General features: G+C 43.6%; 1 protein-coding gene across 3 annotated transcripts in view; it reads right to left on the bottom strand.

Moving 5' to 3' along the window:
- Window positions 1-4,365: 4,365 nt before the first annotated feature.
- Window positions 4,366-26,715, bottom strand: part of UQCC1 (ubiquinol-cytochrome c reductase complex assembly factor 1) — a 353,269-nt gene continuing 330,919 nt past the window's right edge. For all 3 annotated transcript variants that reach the window (XM_075572585.1, XM_075572586.1, XM_075572584.1), the window contains one exon: window positions 4,366-5,669. In XM_075572585.1, the coding sequence (XP_075428700.1) occupies window positions 5,535-5,669 (135 nt within the window). In that variant the 3' untranslated portion in view covers window positions 4,366-5,534. The remainder of the gene's footprint in view (window positions 5,670-26,715) is intronic.

The following is a 26,715-nucleotide window of genomic DNA, read 5'->3' as shown; positions in this document are numbered from 1 at the left end:
TGGTTTAGTTAGATATATAGTTTGACGGTAATAATTTTTTTATATGATTATTTAACGGAGGGTGCTGGCTTAGGGACCGCCTGGGTTGGCTGCCCCCCCATGCACAGACAAGTCCCTCGGGCACCCAACCACCGACGGCAGTCGGGGTTTGAGAGGTCCCTTCTGGGCCTCCAGTGGCATAGGGTACGCTCGTGGGCAAAGGGACCGATGCTGATCATGGTCAGTCTCGGCCCCTCAATTAATCTGTTCTTTCCTTACCTTCTCCCCCTCTCCCACCCCTTCCCCTTCCCTGTGGTGCGGGTGCTGTCCCCGGTCTGGGTTAACAAACTGGGGGGACCCCGGGTACAACAGTTTTACAGCAGCAATATAGAATATAATAGCTCATATGAAGAGGACCAATGTCGTTGACCATAGTATCCCATAATACTAAGGGTTTGAACAGCCCGGGCAAACGCAGAGTAGCGATTGTGGACTACAAGCGTAAGCAGGCTGACGTTGCGCTGCTCCAAGAGATGCACTTCAGCACTAGAAGCGCCCCCAAATACTGGGATAAAAGTTTTAAGAGGTTTTATCTTTCCTCAGCGAGGAATGAAAAGAAGAGAGGGGTGACAATCCTACTCCATAACAATCTCCCCTTTGTAGAAGAGGTAGTCAAGAGAGACGGAAGGTTCCTCGTAATCGTAGGTTCCATACAAGCACAGCCAATAACGATAGCTACAGTGTATGCCCCGTGTGAGCAAGCTCCCTCCTTCTTTAAGAAGTTCTTCCATACGCTAAAATCAGTAGCTAGAGGAGACATAATACTAGCGGGAGATTTTAATGTAGCGGTTAACCCAAAGATGGACAGATCGGGCCCCTATAAACCCAACAAGGGAAGCTACATCGAAGCCTTGCGGGAAGGGCTGGCTGAGAGTCAATTAGTGGACATACGGAGGGAAATGCACCCATTAGAAAGGGACTATACTTTCTTCTCCCACCCCCACTCCACCTACAGCAGAATCGATGACTTTTTGGTCTCTAGCAGACTGGTCCTGAAGATCCCCCATTCAGGGATCCATGATATTTCATGGTCGAATCATGCACCCATAGAGCTAGGGTGCTCTCAAAATTTCTTGGACAGGCCGTTGGCAAACTGGAAACTAAATGAGGCAATCTTAAAGGTCCCAGAGTTAGAACAAGTAATTGGCAGGGAAATAGATCAATTCTTTCAAATTAATACCGGGAGTGTTCAGTCCCATTCAGTCCCCTGGGAAGCACACAAGGCAACCCTAAGAGGGACTCTAATTAAATTGGTGGCAAAAAGGAAAAGAGAGAGAAACGAGAAAATTGTCACCTTGCAATCTAAACTTAGGGAGCTACTACTCAAACATAAGCAGGGTCATAACTCGGCTCTCCTCAAAGACCAGAACATAACACCAGAATCGAGCTTAAACTGGTCTTAACCTCCCAGGCAGACAACACACTGAGTTGGTCCAAAAGGCTAGTGAACAGGAGTGAAATACTTAGGAGTGCTCATTCCCAAAGATTACAACGGTATATATCGAGCAAATTACCCCAAACTGATCCACACTCTAAAAGAGGATATCAGGAAGTGGGCGACCTTTAAGATATCTTGGATCGGAAGGATCCATAGCATAAAGATGAATCTCCTCCCACGCATCCTCTATCTGTTCCGGACGTTACCGGTGCCACTTAGACTGAAGGACATACTCTCACTTTAGTCTGCCATATCCAAATTTATATGGGAGGGGAAAAAACCGAGAGTAAAGGGTATGATTCTAAAAAAAACAACATTGGCGGGAGAGCTGGCAGTACCTTGTTTGTTATCCTATTATAAAGCGGCGCAATTATGCCAAATCTCCCAATGGCACACAAGCCCTGATTAGAAGAGATGGGTAGCATTGGAGAGCGAAACCTGCTCCCCAACGGAGTTGAAGAGCTTGATCTGGTTACCCAAAAAAGTTTTAAAGCTGATAAAAAACCTGCTGGCATCAATGGCTAATTCACTGGCTATCTGGGAGGCCAATAAATTTAGGTGCTCTCTTTCATCCAGAGGTTCGCTGATGACCCCGTTATGGGGCAATCCATATTTTGCCCCAGGTCTGACCAGAAAGGAATTTACAATTTGGAAACAATTAGGCATACTTAGACTTCGAGATCTAGAGGGGAGAAAAGACATTAAGCCCTTTGAACAAATTTGTGCTGATAAGAACCTCCCCCTCTCTGAGATTTTCAGATACCTACAACTGCGAGCATTCTATAATAAAATTACCCCTAGACCCCCACTAACCATGTTTGAAAAGCTCTGTCTAGTGGAGACTGATACTAGTGGACTCATATCGCAATTGTACAGAGAAGTGATCGGTTCAGGGGGAAAGGTAGATAAAAAACTGAAATATATGGACCAATGGGAGAAAGATTTAGGAGAAGTACTAGATGAAGAGGATTGGGATAAGATAGTAACGGCATCTGCCAAGAGTTCTATATGTAAGACATTGAGGGAGAACGCATATAAAGTGTGAATGCGATGGTACCACACTCCCATGAAATTATCTAAATTTGTACCAGGGTACTCCCCACTGTGCCCCAGACAGTGAGGAGTAAAGGCTGACCTGTTACATATGCTGTGGTCCTGCCCGCGAGTTAGTCCGCTATGGCGAGAGATTAGAGATTGGCTTCAGAGGATTCTTGTCCTCAAAATCCCCTTGGACCCGTGGCGGTTCCTCCTGAACTGACCGACACCGGGTCTGAATAAAGCAAGTAATAAATTGGTTGCTTATTTCGCAACAGCCACGCGGTGTGAGATCGCAGCATTATGGAAACAGCCCGAAATTCCATCAATTCCCAAGATTCGGAACAGAATTTGGTTTGTATGCCAGATGAAAAAATTAACGAGTTTAGTTAATGACACTGGCGAAATTTTCCTAAAAACCTGGACGCCTTGGTTGGTCCAGCTGGACATCCCGGGAGTGGAGAAAGATACCATCTTGCTTTGATAGATGCAGATGTGTTCTCCCTTGATGGTGGTTTGAGGCGGGTGCTCATAGATGAATGTGGGACCCGGGACGCCCTTTGTGAATAGCCTGTAAGGGCGACTAGTACCGTCCCCCCCCGTTGAGACGGTCCGGACAGGACCAAGGTTAGGGAGTCGTTAGGTGTCGTAAAATAACACATACAGAGTGACCCGGCGGGAGTTGGACCTGCGCCACACCCCTCCCCCCCTTCCTTCTTGTCTACCCCCTCTCCCTTCCAGTTTTCTTGAATATGTGTTTTTTTCTTGGAAGAGATTGTTTTGGTAAAAATACTTCAGTGGTTATATCTGTATATGTATACTTTTGAAAAACACAATAAAATCAAAGTTATAAAAAAAAACATCTTTCTAATTTTATTTTCCTGCATGCAAAACCCTGTGATATCACCACACTCGTGTACTGTATTTTTGTGTGTTTTTTGTTTTAGATTTGGAAATCAACAACTGGTCTCTCGGGTAATCCTTGCTCTTCTGAGTGGACCTACTAACAAGATATGAATCGTAACCTTTCTCAGCAAATCTTTTGGCTAAAACTCTAGATTGCTCCTCAAAATCTGTTACCTTTGAGCAATTTCCTGTAGCATTTGGCCATACGGGATATTGTACACTAAAACCCTTATGGGTTGTATATGTTTACATATGTATATTTGTTTTGCATATTATGTCCCTTATGGGTTGAATGTGTTTACAGTTATTTGTTCTTTATACTATACCCCTTATGGGGGGCAGGTGTCTTTATTTGTTCCCCTGTATGTGTATACTTGCTTTATACACCATGCCCCTTATGTGTTGCATGTGTCAACTTTTGATTTAGAAAATGCTAGTAGGCGTTGAGGGCGTTACAAAACACGCATATCATAGGACGAGTAAAAATCTATATAATTTTAATGCGTCATTGGTCTTCCTGGTCAAAAAGATCATCAAGTGGCCACTGTAATACATTTGATTAAATCAAATTTTTCTGAGCTCGGGTAAATCAACCGGTAAGAATTGTTATCCACTGAATTCTACTGGGCAATTGATCCATGGCAAAAAGCGAGACTTGCTCCAAATAAAGGAGACATGACATAGCCAATACATGGCAATTCAACCATTTAATTAACACACATAAATAGAGATATCTTAGCAAAAAACGAAACAGATAATATATATAAATATATATATATATATATATCTATATATAGTTATAGATAGGTGGTCCTCATCTGCCTCATTTTCAACAGTATACAGTATTTATCTATCACTTCTTCAAAAACAGTGCCACTGAGGAATCCTGTAACATTTTGACAACATACACTGATAATGAAAGGTTCAAAAACAAAAACAGAAGTCTATTAAACTTGTGTATGCATTTAATTCAACATTACAAATTGATAACTACAACTATATTGTTACTCAGGTATAAAACATGACTGTCTCATAATTCCTAATATGTTCCTTACATCTGTGCATTTTCATGTTAAAATAGTAATTGTCAGTACTTGCTATTCAGTAGCAAACAAAGAAGAGAAATTAACACATTGGTATTATAAACTGGCTTGTGTTGGAAACTCAGGTTCAAAGAATCATTGCCTCCGATTCAGTTTTACACAGGAAGACGGTCAGTTCAGGAAACAATGACATGTATGGGAAATGTGGCTGGCAAGGACATTGGTGGCCAACGCATTAGGGGATCTTTGTAATGAGGCAAGATATTCCCCTGATTGATTGGTTGTCATTGCTGGTACATCTGAGGTCAATATTTCCTAAGCTGTGGGACATCTGGTCTTGTTCCAGGAGTGTCCCCAAAAGTTTTGTTCACCGTCTCTTTTTGTGTAAGTGGAAAGGCGCTAGTAGAAAAGCCACTCTCCTACTGGAATAAACCCCCCCAATAACTGCACACTGACCCTGTACAACATGTTGTATTCAATGAAGAAGATTGTATTTGAATGTGGCTACCGGTTTCCCAAGCAGGACAACATAAAAGCACATTGAACAGGGACCACTGTGTTATGAAGTTTTACATTACAAACTTAAACCATCATGGACATATTTATAATAATGTTGCCATGCATATGTGCAGAATCTTCTAATGTTATAGTACAACTGCTCCTAGGTGTAGTAGGAAGAGAAGAGGAAGGTGGTTTTTAAAATGTCGGCTTAAACAAATGTATCAGTGATATTAATTCAAGAGGCGAATAGTGATGCAAACGTGAAATTGCTCAAGTTAGAGGAAATTTTGAGACTTTTGGTACAGGAATTTGCTTAACCCCAATGCATTTGCTGGTCATTCTGGCATTAAAGAGTTAATGAAACCGTCTGTGCCATTTTATTTAATTCCCTGAATTGTTTCATGTAAACTAATGCACTCAAAAACTACACACAATGTCTGCATTTGTACCAGCTAACACGCAGTACTTTCTTTCTCCCTCCCCCCCCCCACCCCTGACGATCTTGCGACTGCACACGTATTGGCTTTCATCTCAGCGTTATACAGGATTACACATGTCCACTAAGGGTATTTTTAAAGTCCCTCGTCATTATATGTTGGGGCAGGTGGCTTCAGGATGCTTTTGGGATCGCTTTCCACAAGGGGGCGCCAGGCTACTTCACCAGTTAGCAGAAGGTCTTCTCCATTTAGTGAATCCAAATACTGCATCTGAAACATAGAACAGATCACAAGATTATCATATAGCAACTCAAACAGGGAAAATATCAATTGAAGCGCACATATCATATACAATAACGTGTCCACTTCATTTTTTACATAGTGCGTACACATCAATGTCTGTCTGTCCACTACTGAAGACTAGAGCTGAAGGGTGGGAGGCTCAGGGGTAGAGGGAGGGAGTCCTTCATGGAAAGGGTGGTAGACTTGTGGGATAGCTTGGCAACAGAGGTGGTAAAATATTAAGGGGATTACAAAATGCTTAGGATAACCATAAGGCTGCGAACCCGCTGCGGCTGGGCAGCCACGGGCCATCAGACCCTTAATTGAATGGTCCTTGCCCCCGCTGCCTCCGTCCGGCAGGGCTGACTGCGTACTGTGACGCGTCAGCCTGCTGGAGCTACAACTGGATTGTGCTTTTCAGCGCTGACGCGTCACGTGGTACGCGAGTCAGCCAATGGGGAGGAGAGCTGCTTGTGTGCCTGTTTTGTGCGTTCGGCTGTGTGTGTGCCTGAGTGCGTGAGTGCCTGTTTGTGTGTGTGCCTGAGTGCGTAAGTGCCTGTCTGTGTGTGTGCCTGTCTGTGTGTGTACCCGAGTGCGTGAGTGCCTGTCTGTGTGAGTGCCTGTCTGTGTGTGTGCCTGAGTGCGTGAGTGCCTGTCTGTGTGTGTGCCTGTCTGTGTGTGTGCCCGAGTGCGTGAGTGCCTGTCTGTGTGTGTGCCTGTCTGTGTGTGTACCCGAGTGCGTGAGTGCCTGTCTGTGTGTGTGCCTGTCTGTGTGTGTGCCCGAGTGCGTGAGTGCCTGTCTGTGTGAGTGCCTGTCTGTGTGTGTGCCTGAGTGCGTGAGTGCCTGTCTGTGTGTGTGCCCGAGTGCGTAAGTGCCTGTCTGTGTGTGTGCCTGTCTGTGTGTGTGCCTGAGTGCGTGAGTGCCTGTCTGTGTGTGTGCCTGAGTGCGTGAGTGCCTGTCTGTATGTGTGCCTGTCTGTGTGTGTGCCTGAGTGCGTGAGTGCCTGTCTGTGTGAGTGCCTGTCTGTGTGTGTGCCTGAGTGCGTGAGTGCCTGTCTGTGTGTGTGCCTGTCTGTGTGTGTACCCGAGTGCGTGAGTGCCTGTCTGTGTGAGTGCCTGTCTGTGTGTGTGCCTGAGTGCGTGAGTGCCTGTCTGTGTGTGTGCCTGTCTGTGTGTGTGCCCGAGTGCCTGTCTGTGTGAGTACCTGTCTGTGTGTGTGCCTGAGTGCGTGAGTGCCTGTCTGTGTGTGTGCCTGTCTGTGTGTGTGCCTGAGTGCGTGAGTGCCTGTCTGTGTGTGTGCCTGTCTGTGTGAGTGCCTGTCTGTGTGTGTGCCTGAGTGCGTGAGTGCCTGTCTGTGTGTGTGCCTGTCTGTGTGAGTGCCTGTCTGTGTGTGTGCCTGAGTGCGTGAGTGCCTGTCTGTGTGTGTGCCTGTCTGTGTGTGTGCCTGTCTGTGTGTGTGCCCGAGTGCATGAGTGCCTGTCTGTGTGAGTGCCTGTCTGTGTGTGTGCCTGAGTGCGTGAGTGCCTGTCTGTGTGTGTGCCCGAGTGCGTAAGTGCCTGTCTGTGTGTGTGCCTGTCTGTGTGTGTGCCTGAGTGCGTGAGTGCCTGTCTGTGTGTGTGCCTGAGTGCGTGAGTGCCTGTCTGTGTGTGTGCCTGTCTGTGTGTGTGCCTGAGTGCGTGAGTGCCTGTCTGTGTGAGTGCCTGTCTGTGTGTGTGCCTGAGTGCGTGAGTGCCTGTCTGTGTGTGTGCCTGTCTGTGTGTGTGCCCGAGTGCGTGAGTGCCTGTCTGTGTGAGTGCCTGTCTGTGTGTGTGCCTGAGTGCGTGAGTGCCTGTCTGTGTGTGTGCCTGTCTGTGTGTGTGCCCGAGTGCCTGTCTGTGTGAGTACCTGTCTGTGTGTGTGCCTGAGTGCGTGAGTGCCTGTCTGTGTGTGTGCCTGTCTGTGTGTGTGCCTGAGTGCGTGAGTGCCTGTCTGTGTGTGTGCCTGTCTGTGTGAGTGCCTGTCTGTGTGTGTGCCTGAGTGCGTGAGTGCCTGTCTGTGTGTGTGCCTGTCTGTGTGAGTGCCTGTCTGTGTGTGTGCCTGAGTGCGTGAGTGCCTGTCTGTGTGTGTGCCTGTCTGTGTGTGTGCCTGAGTGCCTGTCTGTGTGTGAGGAGTTGAGGGGCTCAGCGGTTGAGGAGTTGAGGGGCTGAACGGCTGATGGGCGGTCCCGCCCCCTCACGTCATGGCCGCGCCCCCTCACATCATGGCCAGGCCCCCCACCCATTTTGGACACCCCCCCCCCCCCGCACCGGAAAAAGTTTCCTGCAGACCACAGATTGCGGCGCAGTGAGTTGCATGCGCCGCCGGCAAGCACGACAGCCGTGCGGACGCGTGCAACGGGGCCTTAGCCTTAGGCTATCTCCTTAATATCCTTAATATCGCCTACTCCTGGTTAGCATCACACGTGGGAATTAACCCTTCCCTTCCATATCTCCTTAATATGAAAGAACGCCAAATAGGACCCATGGTTTTGCAACAGAACGGGAAACGGGTCGGCTAATTGGGCTGAGAACTTTAAATGTTATGTTTATTTGGAAAGCTAATTTAACTAATGCTTTTTTTCCCTTACAATAGAATATTTCGATATATTTAATACTGTAAAAGATCTTAAGGATTGTACGGTCACACCATAATTCTAATTATTTTTTTCGGATATAAAAAGGAGGTATGTCGTGTTGAAAAAAGGAGTTTTAAAGAAGCAATACTACTTTCAACTTTTTTCTTTAATTATTGTTTTATATCTAAAGCATGTGACAATGCTACATTGTTACATAAGCTGCCACTCGTTTGGTGCTCCCGTTATAAATCTGTCAAAATCCTGATTGTGTGACTACATACTGGCTGCTTCAGTCAGTGTAACTCAGCAGCTACAATGTAACATTATCTATTGTTACAGTTTACCACTCAAACTGCTGGGAACATTTGCAACAAATGATCCCAAATAGGAAAGTATTGCAAAGATCTTAAAACCTGCAATCAAAGGAGGTGTTAAAACTCATTAAAAATGGCATTAAGAAATGAATAAAAACAAAAAAGAAAATCTATTGCCAAAGGAACTGATTTATTTAAAAAAAAGTTTTTCACATATTTTGCTGCTTTACGGGCCATATTTACCAAGCATTCTACTGCCATAAGACCCCCTACAGCCCACTGAAGATAAGGGGTCTTCTCGGAACAGACTTCTTAGTAAGTATGGGACAAAGTGACTTGTCAAAGGTTACAAGGAGATTGGATACTGAGACTTCAAGGCAAACTATTAGTGAGATATTCCTTCAGCTATGCACAAGATATCTGAGCTGTAACACAGTGAAAGCACTCAGCTGAAAGCACTCAGCTATGTCAAAGTGAAAGCACTCAGCTATGTAACAAAGTGAAAGCACTCAGCTATGTAACAAAGTGAAAGCTCTCAGCTATGTAACAAGCTCTGTACCAAACAGGGTAAACAACTTACATTTGTGTTTAAGGGAGTTGGAAATTTCAGTCCATAAACATAACTATGAAAAGCATAATAAATATAATGAAACATATAGGGCCATACACTGGCGACACACTTTATTCGAGCACGGCTAGTCCCGCGAATTCGGGTATACTCGGGTGTATTCAGGTTTCTGATAGTTTTCTGCCAGAGTGCATTGCGTTATTTTCCGGCAGGGATTTAAGCTTTTTATTCCGGCTTGCTGAAATACTGCAATGCCGTGAAAATACACATGGTGGCGCTTGCGAGCTGTTCTCTGTGAAGCCGTCCCCTATAATGAATTGTAATGCAGTATATATACTGTATATATATATATATACATACTGTATAACAACAACCCCTATAAGCCCTAACATACAGTACTGTACACATACAGTACTGTATACTGTATGCATATACATAAATGATACTACTGTATGGGCGGCGGGGGCGTGATGTGTTTGCAGCAGAGAGAGATCCGCTGCTCTCTCTCTGCGCAAACATCGGCACAATAAAAATTATTTGAAATACATTTTTATTGATAGTGTAGATGTGCAGGGGGTCTCCGGAGCTGAATCGCGTTGGTTTTAGGTCTGGGGCCCCCTTGCCCCCCGAGATACAGGCCCCTTTAGGGGGTGCCGGTATCCCTCTGCGTTTAAAGGCCCCGATCACGTGACCGCGGCCTGTAAACAAAGCAGAGCAGAGGGATACCGGCACCCCCTAAAGGGGCCTGTATCTCGGGGGGCACGGGGTCCCCAGACCTGAAACCTGTGCGCTTCTGCTCTGGAGACCCTCTGCACATGTACAGTATCAATAAAACACATACAATATACAGTATAAATAAACACTCGTTCTTTACCTTAGCGTCTATGCGCTATGGTAAAGAAGCATCATTTGTGTATTTTAATAATATTGTACAGTGAGCAGGGGGTTCCCTGAGCCAGAAATGAATGCTCAGGGACCCCCCCCTGCTCCTGATCAATATTATTAAAAATACGGAAAATGCTGCGTCATTACCATAGCGGATAGCCGCTAAGGCAATGAAGGGGTTAACCCACCGTGCCCGCTTTATTGTGTGTAGTGGGGATGGGTGAGGGGGGGTATTTGGCCCTTGTGTGAGTTTAGTACTTGCGGGAGGGGGGGGGGGGTTGCGGGTGCACTTAACCCCTTCACGACCGTAGCAGTTAATACCGCTACGGTCATGAAGGGGTTAAGCCCTCCCGCTACCCCCCCCCCGCAAGCCCTCCCCAACCATCGTTGGGGCTAATACCCCATTCACCCACCCTCCCGCTACCCACAATAAAAAAATACACACACACACAGCAGCCGCCAAAAAATAAATAAATAAATATAAATAAATAAATAAATGACAATAAATACATTTGAAATACATTTTTATTGATAGTGTAGATGTGCAGGGGGTCTCCGGAGCTGAATCGCGTTGGTTTTAGGTCTGGGGACCCCGTGCCCCCCGAGATACAGGCCCCTTTAGGGGGTGCCGGTATCCCTCTGCGTTTAAATGGCCCCGATCACATGACCGCGACCTGTAAACCAAGCAGAGCAGAGGGATACCGGCACCCCCTAAAGGGGCCTGTATCTCGGGGGGCACGGGGTCCCCAGACCTGAAACCTGTGCGCTTCTGCTCTGGAGACCCTCTGCACATGTACAGTATCAATAAAACACATACAATATACAGTATAAATAAACACTCGTTCTTTACCTTAGCGTCTATGCGCTATGGTAAAGAAGCATCATTTGTGTATTTTAATAATATTGTACAGTGAGCAGGGGGTTCCCTGAGCCAGAAATTAATGCCCCCTGCTCCTGATCAATATTATTAAAAATACGGAAAATGCTGCGTCATTACCATAGCGGATAGCCGCTAAGGCAATGAAGGGGTTAAGGCATAATAAACAATTAATACATTCAATACATATTTTTCACGTCTGTGTTAAAACTCCCTGCCTTCTCTCTAATCTATGTAAAAACCCCTCCCCCTATTCTCGCTTTTAAAACGCCCTGCCTTCTCTGTAATCTATGTAAAACCCCCTCCCCCTATCCCCCTATTGTGTGTGTGCGTTAAGCTTCCCTGCAATCTATGTAAAAAAACCTCCCCCTGTTGTGTGTGTGTGTGTTAAATCTGCCTGGCCTGTGTTTCTGAGTGCTGAGTGCTCTGCGTTAAAGGCCCCGATCACGTGATCGCGGCCTGTAAACCAAGCAGAGCAGAGGGATACCGGCACCCCCTAAAGGGGCCTGTATCTCGGGGGGCACGGGGTCCCCAGACCTGAAACCTGTGCGTTTCAGCTCTGGAGACCCCCTGCACATCTACACTGTGAATAAAACACACACATCATTAAAGAATCATTCTTTAGCTTAGCGGCTATGCGCTATGGTAAAGAAGCAGCATTTCTGTATTTTTAATAATATTGTACAGTGAGCAGGGGGTTCCCTGAGACAGAAATCTAATCTCAGGGGACCCCCTGCTCCTGCACAATATTATTAAAAGTTCAGAAATGATGCTTCATTACCATAGCGTATAGCCGCTAAGGTAATGAAGGGGTTAAGGCATAATAACCAATACATACATTCAATACACTACCCACTACCCATGGCAACCTCCGCTGCTGTACATTAAAACAGAGAAAAAAATTAACACTTTCAAAGTAATGTCCCCTAACCCCTTAATCACCATAGCGGTTATTAACCGCTACAGTCATGAAGGGGTTAGCCCACCCTCACCCACCACTCGGGACGCCTACTGTCAATACCCTCCCACTCTAACCCCCCACCCCGTGAGGCCTAACCACCCTCAACCCTCACCCACTAACTACCCACAAGGGAGGCCTACCCACATACCCGAAACATTTCACACTCAATCACGAACAATGAAACCATTAACAGATTCACGCCTAGAGCAGAACAATTAAGCCTTTGAAAAAATATAAGTACCGACAAAAATACAACCTTTACAACCAAGGCTATCTATCCCTGACCTTCCTCAAACACACAATACAATACCAAGGAATATATCTATCTAATTTTAAAATACTTTAAACTCACAAAATAATTAAAAACACATCTAATCCAGCTTTTAAAACATCATCATTTCTTACCCTGAATGTATACTGTACAGTATATCTCTCTAGACATATATATTGTACATACATACATACATACAGTGGCAAGATAATGATACACATGTTAAAAAACCTTTTGAAAAAATTAACAAGTTAAATCAAATACATTTCTTTACTGTAGTTCACTTACCATTACTTGCCCCCACCGACTCCCGTTGCCCAGCTTACTCACGAACCAATCCACGATCAGGAACCCATAAAATAAAAAACCATAAAATAATAAACATTAAACTAAAAATCCAAACCAATCCACGGGTCTTCTAGTTGTAATCCATCTTTATCTTCATCTGTGTTCTTCTTTCTTCTATCTCCTTCCAGCGGGGCGGGGCGGGGTCTTCTCCCCGTCTGCGGCCACGCCCTGGTCTTCTTTCTTTTCCGGAGGTCCTTCCTCCGCGGCGTCTGGCTTCAAAATGAGACGACATAGGCTTTTAAAGGCCTATGACGTCACATTTTGCGTCATGGTTCCCACGGTCCTGATTGGACCGTGAAAACCATGTGTTTTGGCCGACAAAAAAAAAATGATGACGTCACTTAAAGGGAATGAAAGCACAGCCAATCAGAATGGCTTTGCTTCAATTGCCTTTAAGATGACGTCATGAAAAGGCACATGGCCACCCTCACATGGTATGGTAGCCAATCAGAGCGTGGAAACTCCATCCCTACTCTGATTGGCTCTGGTATACCATGTGTCAGGAGCTTGGGGGAGAAAGGATGTGACGTCAATAAGGATAAAGTTCCCACGCTCTGATTGGCTACCGTACCACGTGACAGGTTTTCATTGACGTCACATCCTTTCTCCCCCAAGCCCCTGACACATGGTATACCAGAGCCAATCAGAGTAGGGATAAAGTTCCCACGCTCTGATTGGCTCTAGTACCATGTGTGCACGGCCATGTGCCTTTTCATGACGTCATCTTAAAGGCAATTGAAGCAAAGCCATTCTGATTGGCTGTGCTTTCATTCCCTTTAAGTGACGTCATCATTTTTTTTTTTATCGGCCAAAACACATGGTTTTCACGGTCCAATCAGGACCGTGGGAACCATGACGCAAAATGTGACGTCATAGGCCTTTAAAAGCCTATGTCGTCTCATTTTGCAGCCAGACGCCGCGGAGGAAGGACCTCCGGAGAAGAAAAAAGACAAGGGCGTGGCCGATGATGGAAAGAAGACCACGCCCTGCCCCGCCCGGAAGGAGATAGAAGAAAGAAGAATACAGATGAAGATGTATTACAAGTAGAAGACCCGTGGATTGATGTGGATTTTTAGTTTAATGTTTATTATTTTGAATGGTTTATTATTTTATAGGTTCCTGATCGTGGATTGGTTCGTGAGTAAGCTGCGCAACGGGAATCGGTGGGGGCAAGTAATGGTAAGTGAACTACAGTAAAGAAATGTATTTTATTTAACTTGTTAATTTTTTCAAAAGGTTTTTTAACATGTGTATCATTATCTTGCCACTGTATGTATGTATGTATGTACAATATATATGTCTAGAGAGATATACTGTACAGTATACATTCAGGGTAAGAAATGATGATGTTTTAAAAGCTGGATTAGATGTGTTTTTAATTATTTTGTGAGTTTAAAGTATTTTAAAATTAGATAGATGTATTCCTTGGTATTGTATTGTGTGTTTGAGGAAGGTCAGGGATAGATAGCCTTGGTTGTAAAGGTTGTATTTTTGTCGATACTTATATTTTTTCAAAGGCTTAATTGTTCTGCTCTAGGCGTGAATCTGTTAATGGTTTCATTGTTCGTGATTGAGTGTGAAATGTTTAGGGATGTAAATAATGATTGCTAATTGATTTTTGTTTACGTTTGATTAAATTGCAGAATGTATATGGTGCATAGATTTTATGCATATTGGAATGTGAGTTTTTTCATTGGTTTGTGATCATATACAGTACAGTAGATTGTGAGATCAGTTAGGATTTTTAAAGGAAATTGATTTTAATGTAGTGTCTGTATGGAGAAGTGTTTGGTTGTAGGGCAGTATGCTTTTGATAACCCTTCTACATTTATTTGTACTGTATATTGGTTTATCATGGGTGTGTATATAACGTGTGTGTGTATATATATATATATATATATATACTATATATATATATATATATATATATATATATATATATATATATATATATATATATACTGTATATATACTGTATATATCTCTCTCTCTCTCTCTTTCTCTCTGTCTCTCTGTATATATATATACAGTATATATATATAGTTGCATGATGAAGCCACAGTACAAATTCATGGGTGAAGGGTGGGTATCGTGCCTGTGTGGCTTAACCCCTTAATTACCTTTGCGGTTATTATCCGATAAGGTGTTTAAGGGGTTAATTGATATCTGAATGTAATTGCAATGTATTGGCTTGGTTTTGGCTATGTTTTGTGTGGGCAAGAGAAGGAAGGCGCTGGCGTCGGACACTTCGTATTGATGAGGTCAGTAGTACTTTATTTATTTGTATATGCTAGTTAATGTTTTTAATAATGGGCAATTAATCTATTATCCATATCTGGATAATAGTTATTTTCCACATTATTGTACTGTAGGTGTTGGGGGGGAGGGTGTATGTATTGAATGTATAGGCCAGGTTTATTTTTTTTACATTCAGGGTTACTTCCGTGGTTTTGCGTGGGACCTCTGGAGACCACCCGCGGGGAATCCTCGGGTATCCTAAAGGGTATCAGGCTGGTGGTTCCACGGGTGACACATGCGGGGATGATGATGTGTGGTCCCACTTCTGTGGGGGCACCGCGGACCCGTAGTCTGCGGGCATGACGATGTGTGGTCCCACTTCTGTGGGGGCACCTCCGACCCGTAGGTGCGGGGAGGATGATGTGTGGTCCCACTTCTGTGGGGGCACCGCGGACCCGTAGTGAGCACCCGTGAGTTCCCCAGACCCCCATGGGAACCACCCGAGGCCCCGCAGACACCTGTGGGTTTGACCCGGGGCTCCCAGACATCCTTGGGCCTACCGTGGGGACCCAATTGTGTTCCACAGTGACCAAAGGAGACCACCTGAGGGCTATGGTGCTGGCAGGATCCACCAGCAGGCCTCCAGAACCTGTGGAATGCTGCTGGTAAACTGTAGGTCTGTCCAGGTGCCCTGCCAGCCCACCGGGGACTAGCGTGGGGCTGCGTTATGGACCCTGAATGTAAAAGAATAAATCTTGTATTTATGGGGGGGGCACAGGGGGTGGGTAATGTATTTAATAAATAGAATGCTGTTTATTGTGGGGCTGTGCATTGTTTTGATTGCGGGGACTGGGGGTGGGGGGTGGGGGGTTCCCCAACGGTATGTGGGTAGGCCTCCCTTGTGGGTAGTTAGTGGGTGAGGGTTGAGGGTGGTTAGGCCTCACGGGGTGGGGGGTTAGAGTGGGAGGGTATGTACAGTAGGCGTCCCGAGTGGTGGGTGAGGGTGGGTTAACCCCTTCATGACTGTAGCGGTTAATAACCGCTATGGTGATTAAGGGGTTAGGGGACATTACTTTGAAAGTGTTAATTTTTTTCTCTGTTTTAATGTACAGCAGCGGAGGTTGCCATGGGTAGTGGGTAGTGTATTGAATGTATGTATTGGTTATTATGCCTTAACCCCTTCATTACCTTAGCGGCTATACGCTATGCTAATGAAGCATCATTTCTGAACTTTTAATAATATTGTACAGGAGCAGGGGGTCCCCTGAGATTAGATTTCTGTCTCAGGGAACCCCCTGCTCACTGTACAATATTATTAAAAATACAGAAATGCTGCTTCTTTACCATAGCGCATAGCCGCTAAGCTAAAGAATGATTCTTTAATGATGTGTGTGTTTTATTCACAGTGTAGATGTGCAGGGGGTCTCCAGAGCTGAAGCGCACAGGTTTCAGGTCTGGGGACCCCGTGCCCCCCGAGATACAGGCCCCTTTAGGGGGTGCCGGTATCCCTCTGCTCTGCTTGGTTTAACAGGCCGCGGTCACGTGATCGGGGCTTTTAACGCAGAGGGATACCGGCACCCCCTAAAGGGGCCTGTATCTCGGGGGGCAGGAGGTCCCCCGACCTGAAACCAGTGCGGTTCAGCTCCCGAGACCCCCTGCACATCTACACTATAAATAAAAATGTATTTCAAATGTATTTATTTATTTATTTATTGCGGGGATGCTGTGTGTGATTATTTTTTATTGTGTGTAGCGGCGGTGGGTGACGGGGTTTATAAATGTGAGTTTATAAATAAAATAAAGAATATTATTTCTAGGGGCCTTAGAGCAGAAGTTCCCACGCCAATTGCGCGCTCATTGCTCTTTTGTTACAATGTTGCTGGTCTTGCGGGTTTGCAGTCTGGCAGCAAAAAGCAGTTTGTAGTACTGAGTGTGAGATAAATTAACCAGTTCTTTTATTGCTGAAGTCCCAACCAAAAACTTTTATTTACAAATACAGTACAAAAACCGTGCAACACACAACAACATACAGTATCCTTTGTTTAAGTACAGCAGGTACTATAGGGTAAAACATGTACTGTACAGTACAGCACAATATTACAGTATGGTCTCACTGAAAGTCCTCCCCATTTTCCATCCATGGCCGATTCCTTGCATGGCGCAAAACGCCATTAATGCAGTCTCTAACACCTCTCATTACAGGATCTGTAACAGGGTAATAGCGCTGCATTTCTTCCACAATCTTTTTCCTTAAATTAGAAGGAAGGGCCTTTTTATGGCGATTCCCATCGTAATTTACTTTGAACACCCACTCGCAGTACAATGTGTAGGGAACATGGTGTTTAAATATGATCAAGGCATACTTGTGTGGTATACCAGCACTCCTCACCCTATACTTCTCCCTCAGCGCCGGTGGCAGATCGCACAGGGAGATGTCGGGCTCTGTTTGTATGCGAGCGGGTGTAGGAGGTCTTTTGGGAGCGGGTGTACTTGAGGCGATGGGCAATGGTAGGGTGTCTGGGAGGAAGCTTTCCTCCGGTAGTGGTCGCCGGGTTGTCTCCTGGCGTGGTCTTGACGGGGTTGTCATGTCCTCCTCAATAGCATAGTACACTGCATCTTCTGGTGGAGGGGGTGTGCTTGGTGATGGAAGGGGGTCGAAGGTACCATGCATCACATCCATGTCACCCCCCTGCTCCAGCGTCGGGGAAACAGGGGCATTAACACCGAGCAAATAATGTATGCCCGCTATGTCAGCCTCTATCTTGTCCATCCGTTGATCCATCCGTTGCTCCATATGTAGCATCCGTTGATCCAGCCGTTGCTCCATTTGTAGCATCCGTTGCTCCATATGTAGCACCGACTCCAGAAGCAGATCTAGCTTTGCCAGCACACTAGAATTCCCGGGGAGATCCACACTTAGCCAATTCAGGATCCGGTCTAACGAGCTGCTTGTGCATGGCATCTGGAGATCTGGGGGGATGGGTGCAACGGAGGATGAGATGGGTGTTCTCTGGAGAGAAGCGGCATCGATGGAGAGTGGAAGAGGTGACCTGGGGATGCCCGGTACAGGAGAAGCTGCAGCGTCGTCGAAGAGGGATGGAGAAGGTGACCGCTGGATTTCCGGGAGAGAAGCAGAGTCGTCCAAGAGCAAAGGAGACAGTGACCCGTGGATTTCAGAGGCAGCAGCATCTTCAGATGGAACCGGAGAAGATGGGGGTGGAGAAGCCGGGCTGAAGATTTCCGGGACAGCTACAGCAGAGTCGTCGAAGCTTATGGGAGCAAGTGGTCTGCGGATTCGGTGAGTTGGCTGCCATTCGTCTTGCGTACCGAGCACAGTACCGTATTTCTTCTTCACATAATAAGGTTGACGTGTTTTAAAAGCCTTAGCCTTTGGGGTCAGCAGAAGGTTTTCTTTGTTGGCCTTAGCCTGTCGCTTTGCCTTTGGCTTGGAAACGGTAACTGCCTTTCTCTTTTTCAGTGTGGCAGGCACAGCAGAGGTGAGATGGTTCTTTCGTCCATAGAACCGGGGATGCTCCATGTAAGCGGGAGGCACAATGCAGTATCTGGACAATGGCTCAGGTAAAGATCAGCAAGTGGTGGGCTATGCAACGTGTACAACCTTTTATGCATGGCGGCCAGGTACAGGTGTTGAAAGTGGGTGGTCTGTAATGTGAGTCATTAACATATAAATACACCATCCATTTTGTGGATTCACTGCACATTGAATACACATCGACTAAACATCGAATACACATTCTTGTGTTTGTATTTCTTTCTACAGTACACGCAGCAATGCCTGTTAAGAAGATTTCAAAGGATCTTAGCATGAGAATGAAGGAGATGTACACGAGCGGAAAATGAATTGCAGATATCCAGCGCTGGTTAACTGCTTCTGGCCTCGTTGTGCCATCAAGCACCGTGTGCTATCATGCACAAGGAAAAAACAGAGACCGCAAAAAGGCACCAAAGATAACAAATGCGTAAGTATACTGTATTTATAAAACTTAACCAAAAAAAATATAGAAAACTGTAGTGTACATCTACAGTATACCGTATTTATATAGTATATTTATATTACAACAGTATATACTGTAGTGTACTGTATGTGTGGTCAATTTATATTTTTTGTGCAGCAGTATACACTTTTGGTATATTGCAATTCATCTTACAACGGAATATACAGTATATGATGTGTATTTATTATGATATAACAACAGTATACCGTATTTATATAGTATATTTATTATATTACAACAGTATATACTGTAGTGTACTGTATGTGTGGTCAATTTATATTTTTTGTGCAGCAGTATACACTTTTGGTATATTGCAATTCATCTTACAACGGAATATACAGTATATGATGTGTATTTATTATGATATAACAACAGTATACCGTATTTATATAGTATATTTATTATATTACAACAGTATATACTGTAGTGTACTGTATGTGTGGTCAATTTATATTTTTTGTGCAGCAGTATACACTTTTGGTATATTGCAATTCATCTTACAACGGAATATACAGTATATGATGTGTATTTATTATGATATAACAACAGTATACCTTATTTATATAGTATATTTATTATATTACAACAGTATATACTGTAGTGTACTGTATGTGTGGTCAATTTATATTTTTTGTGCAGCAGTATACACTTTTGGTATATTGCAATTCATCTTACAACGGAATATACAGTATATGATGTGTATTTATTATGATATAACAACAGTATACCGTATTTATATAGCATATTTATTATATTACAACAGTATATACTGTAGTGTACTGTACTGCTGCGGCCGAGTTTATTCGAGCATTTGCCCGTTCTCGGCCGCAGCAGTAGCCTGGCGCGCGCCGGAGGGTGACGGGCGCGCGCCGAAGCAGCGGAAGAGCGCCCTCCGATCGGGGCGCTCTCCCTCCCGCTGCCGGGTCCGCCGGGTCCCCCGGAACCCCCTGCCGCCGTCCCCCACATCGCGGGACACCAGGGCTCCCTCGGGGAGCCTTGGACGCGCGTGCAGGGGGCGGCCACTAGCAAGCCGGGAAATCTCCCGGCTTGCGGATCTGGCCGCAGTGCAATAAACTGTGTCGCCAGTGTATGTGTGGTCAATTTATATTTTTTGTGCAGCAGTATACACTTTTGGTATATTGCAATTCATCTTACAACGGAATATACAGTATATGATGTGTATTTATTATGATATAACAACAGTATATTTATATAGTATATTTATATTACAACAGTACTGTATACTGTATATTTTGTCTATTTATATTTATAGTACAGCAGTATACATTTTTTGTATATTTATATTTACTGTATATTACAACATTACACTGGCGACACACTTTATTCGAGCTTGGCTAGTCCCACGAATTCGGGTATACCCGGGTGTATTGAGGTTTGTGACTGTTTTCTGCCCGAGTGCATTGAGTTATTTTCCAAGCAGGGATTGAAGCATTTTATTCCCGCTGGCTGCAATACTGCACAGTATATATATATAAACTGCATTACAATTCATGAATTTATGCCATCTGGTAGACACGCGAAGCATTGCAGCCTATTAAATCCTAATCATTATCATTTAACAGATCAGCCGCCCATCAGCCAGGCATGAACCCAGGCTGGGAAGGCAAATGCAACGGGGCTTGTCAGAGGTTAGGAGCGGCGCATTCCAGGTATCTGCCAGGTACATACCGGGTATTTGCTCGAATAAAGTGTGTCGGTGCAGTACATGTACAGTATACAGTATACATTTTATATTGCTGCATATTAATAACACAATATAATTTCTTTGCATTGTAGGGAGACTACTCTTCTGGTGGACAGAATAAGTGAGGAGAATGATGAGAGGAGCGCATTAAGGGTTAAAAACACTCTTCAGGAAAACCACAATCTGACTGTATCCGAGAGCAGCATAAAGAAGATGAGACGCAGAATTGGATGGAAATATGGACGTGTGAGGTTAGTACTGGACAGTACAGGAGGTACTGTAAAGTAAAAGTGTTGTTTTGCAAACTGTACTGCGCTGTGACGCTAACATTTTTTATTCATTGTCATTACAGAGCGTACCCCATGATACGGGACGCAAACAAAATCAAAAGAGTGCTCCAGGCCCAGGCATGGATCGACAGCGGTGAGACTTTCCAGGATTGCATCTTCACTGATGAGTCTACTGTGTCGCTGGAGAGATTTGCAAGATTTGCGTTCCACAAAAAAGGCTGCATAACTTTGAAGCCGCGGCCAAAACACCCTGTGAAGCTGCATGTGTGGGGTGCCATCTCTAGGCGTGGACCGGGATGCATTGTCGTCTTTGAAGGTACAATTTCTCAAATATAATGCCGCCTAATGCACTGTACTTGACTAGTGTTGCCTTACCGTATGCACTGTACTGTACTATTGAGCACTTTTCTTTTCTTGCTATAGGAATCATGAATAAAGATTTCTTCCAAGACAACATTGTGCCCGTGATAGTGCGATACATCACACAAGACTTTCCCAATGGTCATCGCTTTTACCAGGACAATGATCCCAAGCACACCGCGTCGACGGCGCATATCCTTGAGCGCGGCATCAACTGGGTGAAGACGCCAGCGGAGTAAGTGCAGTAGACCGTGTCCCATTTATGTTCCCCACTGTTTTTACTGTGTACTGTATCTCTTAAACTAATTGTCCTTTCTTTCCAATCACAGATCGCCAGACTTCAATCCGATCGAAATGGTCTGGCATCAGCTGAAGGACCACATCCGTAAAGTGGCGAAACCCTCCAAGAAGGACGAGTTGTATAAAGCCATAATGAGTTTTTGGAACGATGTACTCACCGTGGAACGATGCAATAAATATATAGACCATATTGCCACTGTGTTGCCCATTGTCATCGCGCGCAATGGGCAAGCATCAGGAAAGTAGTACAGTGCTGTAGTATTGTACAGTAAGTACAGTATGATACAGGTAAGTATGGCACAGATTTTTTCTTTCCCAATAGTCAGAGTATACAGTAGTTCCAGTATACAGTACAGTAGACTAGTTTGACAGTACTACAGTAACTGCCTACTAACTGCTCCCTTTTTTTCTTTCCAGAGAAAGCTGCACCAGCCACCTACTGTACAGTAGTTCTACCATAATACAGTACGCACATACAGTACAGTACAGTAACTGAACAAAGTTTTTGTTTTCTTGTCGTTCCAGGAAAAAGGGTGCCCAAGGGGGGGGGGGGGGCTTGTGTTCGTCAAATCTGCTTGTGCAGTCAAATGTACAGTATATAAACAGCAGTAATGATGTACACAAAACCTCTCCTCTCTCAATGAACTACTGTACCGCAGACACAATGAAAATACTGTTACAGTATGAAGGGAAAAAGAACAGGATGGGTTATTTAACATTACAGTATACTGTGCAATATTTATACTGTATATTTATATATACTGTATTTTTATTCTAAAGGTATTCGAGAATGTACTGTACTGTATGAGGACCTGGTGACTTTCAACCCTCTCAGACCCACAGAACGGATTATTTCACATTACTGTATATTTATCCTGTATATTTTCAGTAATTTAGAAGCAGTGGCTGTTCTGAACAGAACAGTTACTGTAAGCAAACGGATGCACATCAGATTTACATTTCAAATTCGAGAGGGGATTTTTCCAAAGCAGGCAGGCCTCCCTCTAAGGGAGGTGGATTGTGGGATGATACTGTACTCTGGCTGGCCTCCTGCTGAATCTTGTTACCGTAGCCAGCCCAGGGCCAGATTAACAAAACAATGGCTTGGATTGGATTAGCCAGACGATTGATGCTTGGCCAGGGAGGGATTAAAAACTCTAAGGGAGGGGGTGGGTGGTGTAGCTGTAGGATTGTACTGTGTCAGTATTTCCAACGGCAGGTCACCCTAATAATTGCATGAATAAACCCCCAAAGACAAGGCCCAAATATAGTACAGTATACTGTATACTGCATATACAGTACAGAGCTGTATACTGTATTATAAATAAATAATCATACAGTACTGTACAGTATGTATTATTGTGTGTTGATGTTTTGAATTGCTGTTAACTTGAAATGTTTCACCATTGTATTGTACTGTATTTGTAAATAAAAGTATTTTGTGGCGACTTCAGCAATAAAAGAACTGGTTAATTTATCTCACATAAAGTACGTGAATACGACCGCAATCACCATTGTACAGTAAATGGGTGCATAGGATGGAACGACAGGTGCTAAAGGGGTATAAATATGATATTTATCAGTGTTGATCAAAGAGAGTTGATCAGAAGGATTCCCCTTATAAAGTATACAGCACTCTATTGTCATTCATACAGTATACTGTAGTAAAGGGTAGACAACACATGGTCTTGCAGTATACTGTATTACTACTGTACAAATCTGTCAGGTTGACCAGAATCACTGCGGATATCGGAAAATAATAAAATTTTATTAATTCTACGTAGAATTAATAAAATTGTATTATTTTCCGATATCCGCAGTGATTCTGGTCAATTCTACGTAGGTGTATTAGTATTACACATAGTCACGCTGGGGCCTGAGCTGCGTTACTGACGGGAGGAGCTGGGTGTATTAGTGTGTTGATGTTTTGAATTGCTGTTAACTTGAAATGTTTCACCATTGTATTGTACTGTATTTGTAAATAAAAGTTTTTTGTGGCGACTTCAGCAATAAAAGAACTGGTTAATTTATCTCACATAAAGTACGTGAATACGACCGCAATCACCATTGTACAGTAAATGGGTGCATAGGATGGAACGACAGGTGCTAAAGGGGTATAAATATGATACTGTATTTATCAGTATTGATCAAAGAGAGTTGATCAGAAGGATTCCCCTTATAAAGTATACAGTACAGCACTCTATTGTCATTCATACAGTACTGTATACTGTAGTAAAGGGTAGACAACACATGGTCTTGCAGTATACTGTATTACTAAAAATCTGTCAGGTTGACCAGAATCACTGCGGATATCGGAAAATAATACAATTTTATTAATTCTACGTAGAATTAATAAAATTGTATTATTTTCCGATATCCGCAGTGATTCTGGTCAACCTGACAGATTTTTAGTAATACAGTATACTGCAAGACCATGTGTTGTCTACCCTTTACTACAGTATACAGTACTGTATGAATGACAATAGAGTGCTGTATATAAGGGGAATCCTTCTGATCAACTCTCTTTGATCAACACTGATAAATACAGTAATTTATCTCACACTCAGTACTACAAACTGCTTTTTGCTTGCAATAAACAAACAAACAGGGAAGCGCTATACTGTATGAGTTAGGATCAGGCCCAGCAGCCACTTTATGTTGAAAACCACATATGAAATGAGCATAAAATTGCATGAATAATTACACAAAAATATATAAAATAAATAGCACAAGTCTCTGACAGAGAGAAATTGTCCAGGTGGTGTGGATACAGGTTAATGCCCCTGTCTGATAGGACAGACTCGGGCAAGAATGGCCTGTGAGAGGTGAATATCCAGAATGGTAGCTGGGATGGAAAGCGCTACCAACTGTGCAGGTATTGAAGTGTGTAGAAATGGGAAGGTGCCGTAGGCATCAAATGTGGAAAGCGCTCACCCAGACTTCATACACTTTGCGCTTTTTGCTTGCAGACTGCAAAGCCGCAAGACCAGCAACATTGTAAAAAAAGAGCAAAAAAAGAGCAATGAGCGTGAAATTGGCGTGGGAACTTCTGTTCTAGGGCCCCTAGAAATAATATTCTTTATTTTATTTATAAACTCACATTTATAAACCCCGTCACCCACCCCCGCTACACACAATAAAGCGGGCACTTACAGTACAGTATATATTTATTTCTCTTCATGTATTTATTTAGATTTATTTATTAATTGTGGAGCTGCTGTGCGTGAGGGGCCATGGCCAGGATGGGGGGGGGGGGGTAACGGTACAGTATGTGGGTAGGGGGTGAGGGTGGTTAGACCTCACAGTACATTATGCACATTGGGCCCCCCCCCTCCCCACATTTACATACACTGCACGACATCAATGCAGGGAGGGTTTACCAATGCAGGGAGGGTTTACCAATGCAGGTAAGGCTTTAGGCCTTTATATCTCTCTCCCTTCATTGTAATCTGTTTAACAGAAACATTAGGGGGGAAGGGGCTTTAAGCCTTTATATCGCTCTCCCTTCATTGTAATCTGTTTAACAGAAACATTAGGGGGGAAGGGGCTTTAGGCCTTTATATCTCTCTCCCTTCATTGTAATCTGTTTAACACAAACATTAGGGGGGAAGGGGCTTTAGGCCTTTATATCTCTCTCCCTTCAGTGTAATCTTCTTAACAGAAACATTAGGGGGGAGGGGGCTTTAAACAATGCTGTGTATAATGTATAAGGTTTTTTACAATTAGATAGATGTAATCCTTGGTACTGTATTGTAAGGGTTAGCTTTGGTTTTAAATTGTGTTTTCTGGTTGGTACTTACAGTATATATTGATTTTGGTTTACTTGATTGGTTAAAATACTGTAGTTGACTTGTTTGGAAGTGTTTGTATTTACTGGTAGAGTAGCTTGCAATTATATTGTTAACATTCATTTGCAGATTGTACAGTACTGTATATGGTGCATAGATTTAATGCTATGCATCATTTACAGTATACAATGTAAATGCAATGTACTGTGTGGATTGGAATGTTATGTTTTATATTGTAAAATCAGTTAGGATTATTAAATGGATTATTATTATTATTGTCTGTACTGTATGGAGATGCGTTATTTGTAGGACAGTATGATTTTGATAACCATTCTACATGTACTGTATTTGTATATTGGTTCATCATCTGTGTGTATACAGTATACTGTATACTATACAGTATATATATATATATATATATATATATATATATATATATATATATATATATATATATATATATATACATACACAGTATATATATACTGTACACAGTATATACTGTATATGTACTGTATAGGGATTGTTATTATATATACTGTATAATGTATATATATATATCCAGTATATATACAGTATATACTGTACAGTATATATTTATTTCTCTTCATGTATTTATTTATTTAGATTTATTTATTAATTGTGGGGCTGCTGTGCGTGAATTTTTTTTATTGGGGTGAGGGGGGTGTTTGGCCCTTGGTGTGAGTTTAGGACTTGCAGCAGCAGCACAATTAATAAATAAATGTAAATAAATAAATAAATAAATGACAATAAATACATTTGAAATACATTTTTATTGATAGTGTAGATGTGCAGGAGGTCTCCGGAGCTGAAGCGCACAGGTTCAGGTCTGGGGACCCCGTGCCCCCCGAGATACAGGCCCCTGTAGGGGGTGCCGGTATCCCTCTGCTCTGCTTGGTTTACAGGCCGCGATCACGTGATCGGGGCCTTTAACGCAGAGCACTCAGCACTCAGAAACACAGGCCAGGCAGATTTAACACACACACACACACAATAGGGGGAGGTTTTTTTACATAGATTGCAGGGAAGCTTAACGCACACACACAATAGGGGGATAGGGGGAGGGGTTTTTACATAGATTACAGAGAAGGCAGGGCGTTTTAAAAGCGAGAATAGGGGGAGGGTTTTTTACATAGATTAGAGAGAAGGCAGGGAGTTTTAACACAGACGTGAAAAATATGTATTGAATGTATTAATTGTTTATTATGCCTTAACCCCTTCATTGCCGTAGCGGCTATCCGCTATGGTAATGACGCAGCATTTTCCGTATTTTTAATAATATTGATCAGGAGCAGGGGGGGGGTCCCTGAGCATTAATTTCTGGCTCAGGGAACCCCCTGCTCACTGTACAATATTATTAAAATACACAAATGATGCTTCTTTACCATAGCGCATAGACGCTAAGGTAAAGAACGAGTGTTTATTTATACTGTATATTGTATGTGTTTTATTGATACTGTACATGTGCAGAGGGTCGTACATGTGCGGGCGGCTGCTGT

This window comes from Ascaphus truei, chromosome 15 (assembly GCF_040206685.1).
Source record: "Ascaphus truei isolate aAscTru1 chromosome 15, aAscTru1.hap1, whole genome shotgun sequence".
Classification (NCBI taxonomy): Eukaryota; Metazoa; Chordata; class Amphibia; order Anura; family Ascaphidae; genus Ascaphus; species Ascaphus truei.
The sequence above is the reverse complement of the archived record's forward strand: the minus strand, read 5'-3'. Positions and strand labels throughout refer to the sequence as shown.